Source organism: Nicotiana tomentosiformis, chromosome 8 (genome assembly GCF_000390325.3).
Source record: "Nicotiana tomentosiformis chromosome 8, ASM39032v3, whole genome shotgun sequence".
Classification (NCBI taxonomy): domain Eukaryota; kingdom Viridiplantae; phylum Streptophyta; class Magnoliopsida; order Solanales; family Solanaceae; genus Nicotiana; species Nicotiana tomentosiformis.
In genome coordinates this window covers 89,911,801-89,923,161 of record NC_090819.1, presented here as the reverse complement: position 1 = coordinate 89,923,161, position 11,361 = coordinate 89,911,801, and the positions used below count along the sequence as shown (strand labels likewise).

General features: G+C 42.3%; 1 protein-coding gene and 1 pseudogene across 1 annotated transcript; both read left to right on the top strand.

Moving 5' to 3' along the window:
- The first annotated feature begins 745 nt into the window (after positions 1-745).
- LOC104088716 (DExH-box ATP-dependent RNA helicase DExH12-like) lies at positions 746-5,278 on the top strand. Its single transcript, XM_070182501.1, has one exon. It carries the CDS (start codon positions 746-748, stop codon positions 1,163-1,165), a length of 420 nt encoding a protein of 139 aa, XP_070038602.1. The 3' UTR covers positions 1,166-5,278.
- On the top strand, positions 1,268-7,806 carry LOC138896899 (DExH-box ATP-dependent RNA helicase DExH12-like; annotated as a pseudogene).
- The last annotated feature ends 3,555 nt before the right edge of the window (positions 7,807-11,361 follow it).

Here is an 11,361-nt window from a genome sequence, read left to right as displayed (position 1 = left end):
GCAATTGAAGTTTTTTGGTACAATTTTTGTGGGTACTTTCTTTGGTTATTTTAGCGTTGTAGTAATTAACGTAACAACGTCCTTGTTTGCAGTGATTTTAGGTGTTTTGATTTCTGATTGAAGATGGCAACATATTCACATGCAACATATTCGACCTCTGGTGAAGCAGAGTCTCTGTCTGGAAGAATTGACCCCAAAACTTTTGGGGATCGCGTTTACAGGTGTAAGCCTCCTGAGAAAATTCAGAAGAAGGAACGAGAACGTCCACTTGCCTCTGATCCCTCTGAGAAGAGACGGAGGATTCATGAAGAAAGTGTTCTTACTTTGGAAGGAGGAGGAGGAGGAGATTACCAGCCAAAAACAAAAGGAAACTAGGGCTGCTTATGAAGCCATGCTCTCTATAATTCAGCACCTTTTATGTGGAGGACAGCCCCTCAACATTGTCATTGCGGTAACTGATGAGATCTTAGTTGTGCTAAAGAATGATAGTGTTAACTTCAACAACCCTGACAAGAAAAAGCTAGAAATTCAGAAGTTGTTGAGTGCTCCCATATCAGACCAGGTATTTGATCAGTTTGTTTCATTTGGCAAACTCATCACTGATTATCAAGGTGATGAACCTCCTACTTATGATGATGATGATGTTTGTGTAGCAGTTGATTTTGAGGAGAACGAAGAAGAAGAAAGTGATCTTGATTTGGTGCCAGATGATGAAAAAGAGGAAGCTAATGGTACTGCTAGCACTATGCAGATGGGCAATGGCATTGATATATTGCAGGAAGCCGATGAGGGAATGGCTTTGGATGTTCAGTATATAGATGCTTATTGGCTTAAAAGAAAGATATCTCAAGCTTATCATGAGCAGAAGATTGATCCGCAACAGTGTCAAAAGCTTGCTGAAGAGGTTCTTATAATTCTTGCTGAAAGTGGTGATGACCGTGACGTGGAAACCAAGCTGCTGGTGCATCTGCAGTTTGACAAGTTCAGTCTCATTAAGTATCTTCTGAGAAACCGGATAAAGGTAGTGTGGTGTACTCGTCTTGCAAGGGTTGAAGACCAAGAAAAGAGGAAGAAAATTCAACAAGAGATGTTGGGTTTGGGGCCAGATCATGCTGCAATATTGGAGCAGTTTCATGCTACTAATGGGGCAACTGCAAAGGAGTGAGAGAAGAATTTGGAGAAAAGCATTAGGGAAGAAGCTAGGCGTCTCAATTATAAAGATGAGACTGGTGGAGCAGATGTTCAAGATGTTGATAATGGTTGGTTGATGGGCGAGCGTCAGTTGCTCGATCTTGACAGCCTTGCCTTCCCACAGAGTGATCTGATGATAGCACATAAAAAGTGTGAGCTTCCGGTGGGATCTTATAGAAATCATAAGAAGGGTTATGAGGAAGTTCATGTGCCAGCATTGAAGCCAAAGCCATTAGCTCCTGACAAAGAGCTCGTGAAAATCTCCTCCCTTCCGGAGTGGGCACAACCAGCTTTCAGTGGGATGTTCCAATTGAATAGGGTGCAGAGTAAGGTATACGAAACTGCCCTATTTTCCCCTGACAATATCTTACTGTGTGCTCCCACGGGAGCTGGAAAGACTAATGTAGCTATGCTTACTATACTTCAGCAAATTGGATTGAACCGTAATGAAGATAATGGATCTTTCAACCATAACAATTATAAGATTGTCTATGTGGCACCCATGAAAGCACTTGTTGCTGAAGTAGTTGGCAATCTCTCCAGGCGTTTGGATCATTATGGTGTCAGTGTTAAGGAATTGAGTGGAGATCAAACACTAACTCGTCAAGAGATTGAAGAAACTCAAATTATTGTGACAACCACCCCGGAGAAATGGGATATCATAACCAGAAAGTCGGGTAATCGCACATATACGCAGCTTGTTAAACTTGTTATAACTGATGAGATACATCTTCTGCATGACAACAGAGGTCCTGTTTTGGAAAGTATAATTACAAGAACTATCAAACAAAGCAGATCATGATAGAGCATATCTATCTGGTTGGGTTATCAGCGACTCTTCCAAATTGTGAGGATGTGGCCGAGTTTTTGAGAGTTGATCTAAAGAAAGGCTTCTTCCATTTTGACAATAGTTATAGACCTGTCCCATTGGCTCAACAGTATATTGGAATTGCTGTTAAGAATCGGTTGCAGAGGTTCCATCTGATGAATGATGTTTGCTGTGAGAAGGTAATCAATGTGGCTAGAAAGCATCAAGTGCTTATTTTTGTCCACTCAAGGAAGGAAACAGCTAGAACAGCTCGTGCAATACGAGATACTGCATGTGCTAATGGCACACTTGGTAAGTTTTTGAAGGAGGATAGTGTAACTCAGGAAATTCTTCATTCTCAAACAGAGCTTGTTAAGAGCAATGATCTCAAAGATCTTTTACCATATGGTTTCGCAATTCATCATGCGGGGTTAGTTAGGACCGATCATCAACTTATGGAGGAACTTTTTGTTGATGGCCATGTGCAAGTTTTGGTTTCAACGACCACCTTAGCTTGGGATGTCAATTTACCTGCACATACTGTCATCATAAAAGGCACCACAATATACAATCCTAAAAAGGCAGCCTGGACTGAACTCAGTCCCCTTGATGTTATGCAGATGCTTGGCCGAGCAGGAAGGCCTCAATATGACACTAATGGTGAAGGAATCATAATAACTGGACACAGCGAACTGCAATATTATCTTTCTTTAATGAATCAATAGCTTCCTATTGAAAGTCAGTTTATATCTAAGTTGCATGTTCAGTTGAACGCAGAGATTGTCCTCGGGACAGTGCAGAATGCCAAAGAGGCATGCAACTGGCTCCGCTATACTTACTTTTATTTTCGCATGGTACAAAATCCCACTCTTTATGGTCTCGCTGCTGATGCTCTCAAAACTGCTGGTGATTTGGAGGAAAGGTGTGCTGACTTAGTTCATTCTGCAGCTACATTACTGGACAAGAACAACTTGATTAAGTATGATACAAAAAGTGGATATTTCCAGGCGACTGATTTGGGTCACATTGCTAGCTATTACTACGTAACTCATGGGACAATTTCCACATACAATGAGCACTTAAAACCGACAATGGATAATAGTGAGCTTTGTAGACTCTTCACTCTCAGTGAGGAGTTCAAATATGTAATAGTAAGATAAGATGAGAAAATGGAATTGGCAAAGCTTCTGGATCATGTTCCCATTCCGATCAAAGAGAGTCTTGAGGATCCCTGTGCCAAGATGAATGCTCTACTGCAGGCATATATTTCGCAGCTGAAGCTTGAAGGGTTGTCTTTGTCATCGGACATGGCTTATATAACTCAGAGTGTTACATGTCTGATGCGAGCCCTTTTTGAGATAGTTCTGAAAAGAGGATGGGCTATGTTACGAAAAGCCTTTGAAATGGTGCAAGATGATAAGTAAGAGGATGTGGAGCATGCAGACACCACTTCTCCAATTCCATGGCATTCCAAATGAAATCTTGATGAGATTGGAGAAGAAAGATTTGGCTTGGGAGCTGTATTATGATCTTTCATCACAATAGTTAGGGGAGCTTATCTGTTGCCCAAAGAAGCAAACAGATCTTCACAAGTGCATTCATTAGTTCCCGAAGCTCAACCTTGCAGCACATGTTCAACCAATTACACGCTCGGTCCTGTATGTAGAATTGACTATTACACCAGATTTTCAGTGGGAGGATATTGTCCATGGTTATGTAGAACCTTTTTGGGTTATTGTGGAAGATAATGATCGGGACAATATTCTTCATTATGAATATTTCATGCTGAAGAAACAGTATATTGATAAGGACCATACTTTGAACTCCATAGTCCCAATTTATGAACCATTGCCTCCTCAATACTTCATCCGTGTTGTGTCTGATAGATGGCTAGGGTCCGAGACTGTTTTATCAGTTTCTTTTCGACACCTGATTTTACCAGAGAAGTATCCTCCTCCCACCGAGTTACTAGACTTGCAACCTCTGTCAGTTACCGCATTGAGAAATCCAGCTTATAAATCACTCTATCAAGATTTTAAGCATTTCAATCCAGTTCAGACTCAGGTGTTTACAGTGTTATACAACTCAGATGACAACGTCTTGGTCGCAGCTCCAACTGGTAGTGGGAAGACCATTTGTGCCGAATTTGCCATATTAAGGAATCATCAGAAAAGACCTGATAGTATCTTACGTGCAGTGTATATAGCTCCCTTTGGGGCTCTTGCTAAGGAGCGGTATAGTAATTGGAAGAAGAAATTTAGAGACTCTCTTGGAATGAGAGTGGTTGAATTAACTGGTGAAACGGAGACTGATTTGAAACTGTTAGAGAAGGGTCAATTAATTATCAGCACGCCTGAGAAATGGGATGCTTTATCTAGTCGCTGGAAACAGCGAAAGCATGTTCAGAAAGTAAGTCCTTTTCATTGTTGACGAACTGCACCTGATTGGTGGCCAAGGCGGTCCGGTGCTGGAGGTGATTGTATCTCGGATGCGATATATCTCAAACCAGCTTGATAACAAGATTCGCATCGTTGCTTTGTCAACTTCCCTGGCTAATGGCAAGGATATGGGGGAATGGATTGGGGCTACATCTCATGGACTTTTTAACTTTCCTCCTAGTGTCAGGCCTGTGTCACTGAAAATACATATTAAGGGTGTTGATATTTCTAACTTTGAAGATAGGATGCAAGCCATGACAAAACCCACGTACACTGCAATAGTACAACATGCAAGAAAAGGAAAACCAGGAATAGTGTATGTTCCCACGAGGAAGCATGCACACCTCACTGCGGTGGATCTAATGGCTTACTCAAGCATGGACAGCAAAGAAGTGCCTGTGTTTTTGCTGCAATCTGGAATAGAGCTGGAGCCTTTTATGGAGAGGATCAACGAGCCTATGCTAAAAGAGACACTTAAGTATGGTGTGGGCTATTTGCATGAAGGCTTATCTAGCACAGATCAGGATATAGTGAAGATATTGTTTGAAACTGGATAGATTCAAGTATGTGTAATGAGCAGTACAATGTGTTGGGGAGTTCCCCTCTCTGCCCATCTGCTGGTGGTTATGGGAACTCAGTGCCATGATGGTAAGAAAAATGTTGACAATGATTATCCAGTAAGTGATTTATTGCAGGTGATGGGTCGTGCTAGTCGACCTCTTGTAGATAGCTCGGGGAAGTGTGTCATCATCTGCCATGCACCATGCAAAGACTACTACAAGAAGTTCTTGTATGAAGCATTTCCAGTTGAGAGCCATTTGCTGCACTATTTCCACGAAAATTTCAACGCCGAGGTGGCTGCTGGAGTTATTCAGAACAAGCAGGAAGCTGTAGATTACCTTACATGGACATTTATATACAGAAGGCTCACTCAGAATCCAAACTACTATAATCTGCAGGGAGTTAGTCACAGGCATCTTTCGGATCACCTCTCAGAGTTTGTCGAGAATACTATCAGTGACTTGGAGTCAAGCAAATGTGTTACTATGGAAGATGACTTTTCGCTTTCGCCCCTGAATCTTGGCATGATTGCATCATATTATTACATCAGTTACAAAATTGTAGAGCGTTTTAGCTCTTCTTTGACCACCAAAACGAAGGCAAAGGGCTTGCTTGAAATTTTGGCTTTAGCATCGGAGTATGAAGAGCTGCCAATAAGACCCGGTGAAGAGGAGTTGCTAAGAAGGTTAATTAATCATCAGTGCTTCTCTTTTGAAAATCCCAAATATACAGATCCTCATGTCAAGACTAAGGCTCTGTTGCAAGCCCACTTCTCTAGGCAAATGGTGGGCGGAAGTCTAGCTTCTGACCAACAAGAGGTACTTCTTTCTGCTAGTAGGCTGCTTCAAGCAATGGTACGCGAGGTGACGAGGTAAGTATCTTGCCTAACTTCGTGTGGGGAAGTACCCTTAGGATTTGAGTCTTCTATGCTAATTGTAGTACGTGTACGCGAGGTGACGAGTACATGCTCGAACTTATTTGTGAAAAATTGGCCTTTTAGGGTTCTTACGCCCTTGTATTCACTGAATATGCAGTTGTTCTTGTTATGATTACGCTTCTTAATTACTAGTTTTACCTCTACCTGCTTAATTAGAATTAATTGCTTCATGATTTACTCTTATTGCTTATTTGATTCATATGTGCCTTAACTGAAATTGTTACCTTTCTATTACCATGTTATCCTTTCCCTAACTGCTTATCTTTAATTGAAATTATTACTATCTCTTATGTAATTATTTAGCCTTAATTGAGGTTATGGTTATCTTTCCGCTGCTTCTTCTTAGCTGAATTTGTTGTATCTCTTTCCTAATTGCCCAACCTTAAAAGAAGTTAGATATCCTATATTTTAGTTGACTTGTCCTTATTTGGAATTATTCGACTTGTGTTAGCTCCCTCGTTGTCGAACTGTATGTTGTGGACTGTTGTTACACAGTATTTCCTTTCTTGTTGAGCTGTTCTTATTATGACTAGCATTCCTGATTGTGACTACTCCTTGTGAATTAGTTCCTCCGTTTCTTTAAGTTCTGGAATCTCTGAGTTCTGGAATCTCCGTTTTTGCCGTGCGGTTGTCATTGTGATGCACGAGGTTTCTGTCGTGCGGTTGTTGTTATTGTGATGCACGAGGTTTCTACCGTGCGAGTGATATTAGGTTGCATGAGGTTTCTGTCGTGCTATTGTTAATATTGATATTTGCACATGTGGAGAGACAAGATGAGAACATTATTATGCACATGTGGCGAGACAAGGTGAGAACATTATTATGCACGTGTGAAGAGACAAGGAGGGCATTCAATTTACCATTGCACACGTGGCGAGACAAGGTGGGATGTGTCAGGGATTGATTTGTGATAACTTGTGATGGTCTGGGGACATTCTTGTTGTTGATATTTGTGTAATGGTACACTTACCTGTGTGAGCTTTATCTTGTGGAAAGTTGTGGGAAAACATTTTACGTGCTGTCCATTTCTTTTCCTATACTTACTAGCTGGCGTGAAATATGTTAGGACACTTGCACAAGCATACACGTAGTTAAGCACTCTTATCGGTTAAGAGGTTTTCTTGATATTGTTGAGTATAGATGCACACCCTTGTTTACTTGCCTTCTATGTGACTCTATTTGGCACGTGAGTCGTCAGTGCGGTTATAAATTATAATGAGAGCACAAGATGCTAAGTGTTAGGGTTCAGGAATTGGGACTCGTGAGTTGTGAATATTCTGAGGTTCGGTACCTCGTGAAGTTTATTGGCTAAAACTCGGTGTGAAAGCGGTCGTTTTGTTGAATTGTTATTTGCCTTTCATTTATTTGTGATCACCGAATTTAGACCGTGTTTCCATACATCTACTATGTCATTATTATGGTATTCCGTTGATAGTTGTCGTTTTCCTTTCTTACTGAAATTACCGTATTATTTGCCATTTCGCGTAGTCTTTATGTAGATATCATACTCTATTATTCCTATACTTATACTTGTTCAGGTCATTTAGTCGAGTAGGTGTCTTGACTGTACCTCGTCACTACTCCACAGAGGTTAGTCTTGATACTTGTTGGGTACCGCCATGGTGTACTCATACTGCACTTCTGTATATTTTTGTGCAGATCCAGGTATTTCGAAGTCAGTTGATCATTAGTTAGCTATGCGGATTGTTGCTGTGGAGACTCAAGGTAAACCTGATGTTGTGTTCGTAGGCTTCGGAGTCACCTTCTAATTTGTATTCACACTGTTTACTTTATTTCAAACAGTTGTAATTAGAAAATTGTAGCAAACTCTGTAGAGCTTATGACTTGTACTACCGATTTTGGGAATTATAAATTTTATAGCGCTTTCTATTTCATAAATTGTTAGATATTATTTAATTATTGTTGTTATTCGGCTAATGTTAGGCTTACCTAGTCCCTAAGACTAGGTGCCATCACGACACCCAACGGAGGAAAAAATTGAGTCGTGACAAGTTGGTATCAGAGCACTAGGTTCATAGTTGCTATGAGTCATAAGCGAGTTTAGTAGAGTCTTGAGGATCGGTACAAAGACGTCTGTACTTATCTTCGAGAGGCTACAGAACTATTAGGACAGTTTCACTTCCTTCATTCCTATCGTGCGAGTTCATTGATCTCGAAGTTTGAGCTTTTATCATTCCATTCTCTCACAGATGGTGAGGACACGAGCTGCAGTTACTGATGTCGTTACCCCCGGAGCATATGTCGCTAGGGGCAGAGGCAGAGGCTGACGAGGAGCATATGCCTCAGCTAGGGAACCTACTAGAGTAGCAGTTGAGGAGCCGTTAGTAGTTCCAGTTGGGGGGCAGGTACCGGATATGCCTGTTGTTACCCCCGGACTTCAAGAGACCTTAGCACAGTTCCTGAGCTTGCTTGGTACATTGGCTCAGGCAGGGTTGATTCCGGTTGCACCAGCTACTTCACAGACCAGGGGAGGAGCTCAGACTCCTGCCGCCCACACTCTAGAGCAGCGAGTTCATGTTGGTCAGGTTCCAGGTGTCATGGTGACACAGCCTGTGGTTCCAGTTCAACCCGTGGTTAGGGCAGCAGCATCTGAGGAAGAACAACTTAGACTTGAGAGGAGCAAGAAGTACCACCCTCCCACCTTCAGTGGATTGGTGACAGATGATGTCTAGGGTTTCCTGAATGAGTGTCACCGCATTCTTTGTACTATGGGTATTGTAGAGACGAGCAGGGTTGTTTTTGTTACGTTCCAGCTCAGGGGAGCGTCTTATCAGTGGTGGCGAGCGTATGAGTTGGGTAGCCCGGCCGAGTCAGCTTCACTTACAAGGGTTTAGTTTTCAGAGATGTTCCTGAGAGAGTTTGCACCTCAGTCCCTTAGAGATGCATGGCGCGCAGAGTTTAAGAAGTTGCACCAGGGCACTATGTCAGTGTCAGAGTATGCCGTTAGATTCAGTGATTTGGCCAGACATGCACCTACTCTGGTCGCTACAGTTAGAGAGCGTGTCCGTAGATTCATTAAGGGGCTCAGGCATGATATTCAGTTCAGCATGGCTCGGGAGTTGAAGTCGGATGCATCGTTTCAGTAGGTGGTAAGGATCACTCGCCGAGTGGAGGGCATGTGGGACCAGGAAAGAGAGGACATGCGAGGTCAGGAGAGAGAGGATAGGTAGGCGAGGAGGCCTCGTAGACCGGAGAGATCTATTGGTCCTTATTTTGGAGACAGGGTACGGCATGGTAAAGGTTTTGTGGGCCAGCCAGTTCAGTTTGCACTTCAGGCTTCGCACGGTGTTTCAGGTACTCATGGGTTTCAGAGTACCCGTACCGCACTGTTTCTACAGCCATGTCATCAGAGAAGTTTCTTTGAGTGTGGAGATACCAGCCACATGGTGAGAGATTGTACCAGATTCTGGACAGATGTGTCACAGCGGGGTACTCAGGTGAGTAGAGGGCGCCCAAGAGAGGGAGGCCCGGCCCGTTGATGTGTTTCATATAGTAGGCTTGAGGCCGCTGTGCCAGATGATGTCATACAGGTATTCTTTTAATTTGTTACAAAGGGGCAACATTCATATTTTGTTTCGGTTCTGCTTATCGGGGTGATTTCCCCTATTTGTTGCTCCACCTATGGGTGAGTTCATGACTTAGTATTCTGTTTATGTGTTTACCCCTGTTGGGAGATTTTATGAGTGGTAGTCGTGTCTATCATTGTTTTTATTCATTATTGAGAGTTATGAGACTAGAAATGGATTCCTATTGTCCATTATGGTAGGTTTTGATGTGATTCCTGAGTAATTTGGTTACAAGTTGTGATTTAGATACTCTACCGGGGTGAGAGTTCAGTAACTGTTGTGATTTTATTGGCAGAATTGAGTTAGTGGAAGGTTTCAATTGGTATGATGTGTATTTGATTATGATTTAGAGTTGAGGGTGAGACCCTCGTGATTCCATGTGATTTGATATGTTTGAGCCGGGCTGTGTGCCGCAGTGGAAGCTATATCAGGATAAGATCCTTGTGATTTGTTCATGTACTTTGATTTTTCCTTGTAATTTGATTTGTAGGATGGTACTCATAGAGAGTTGTGCCTCTCGGGCTTGTTTGATATTTCTCTTATGTGTTTCTCTTTACATATTCAGTCATTTTCGTTTTGTGCTTCTTGAGTTTTAGCTTGCGGGGTGTGTGCCCTGTGGTGTTAGTTGTGACTTGTTGGTCCGGACGTATAGTTATGAGGTCTTCGTGTTTCTTGCATCATTGTCAGCATTGTGGAAGTTTGAAACAGGGTTCTAACGGATATGAGGCTAATTGTCGGTGCTGGATTTGATTGCGGGTAGCTATTGTGATCAGAACTATTATTATGGGCCTATGTGTGACGTGTCATGTTGTGTGGTTGTACTGTATGGGTATAAGCATAAGTGGTTATATCTAGTTGAGACTGATACTAGGTGTGGATTTAGAATCGGGTCATTTGAAGATAAGCGGATGGTGGAAATATTGACTCTAAGGCTTATTAATGTTTGTGGAAGGGATAAATTACAGTTGAGATGGTGTCGTCAGGCTTATATGGATTGGGGTGACGTGGGGTCACCCGCGGGTATATGTTGGATGTGTGCATTCAGTGATTTGACGGCTTCGAGGCGATTCTTGGCATGTTCGAGGACGAAGGTTTGTTTAAGAGGGAGAGGATGTAACAACTCGGCCTGTCGTTTTGAGAATTTAAGTATCGTTCGGTGGCATAAGGTCTTGAGCAGCTTCGTATTATGTGTATTGACTTGCGTGCGTGGTCGAGTTCAGTTACCGAATGATTCGGAGTCAAATCGGAAGAAGGATTCTATTTTTGGAAGCTTAAGTTGTAAAAGTTGATCGGAATTTGACTTTTGTGTAAACGGCTCCGGAATGGGTTTTGGATGATTTCAACAACTTCGTATGGTAATTTTGGACTTAGGCGTGCGTCAAGATTTGGATTTGGTGGTCCGTAGGGTAATTTGGAGCATTTCCGCGAAAGTTGGAAAAGTTGAAGTTTTGAAGGTTGAGAGGTTTGACCAAGAGTTGACTTTGGTGATATCGGGGACGAAATGCGATTCCGAGAGTTGGAACAGATCTGTTATGTCATTTGGGACTTGGCTGCAAAATTTGACATCATTCCGGGTCGATTTGATAAGGTTCGGCGCGAGTTTTAGAAGTTGGAAGATTTGAAAGTTCATAAGTTCAATTCATGGTGCGATTTGTAGTTTTAGCGTCGTTTGATGTGATTTGAGACCTTGAGCGAGTTGTGTTTGGTTATGGAACTTGTTGGTATGTTTAGACGGGGTCCCTGGGACCTCGGGTGAGTTTCAGATGGGCTACGGGCCATTTCCTTCTATATTTGGACTGTTGTTTTCTGTCATCTGGTTTCCTACATCGCGTTCGCGTT

Bases quoted from the DNA above. Each gene is read 5' to 3' on its own strand.
- LOC104088716 (XM_070182501.1), top strand. From the start codon at position 746: ATGCAGATGGGCAATGGCATTGATATATTGCAGGAAGCCGATGAGGGA.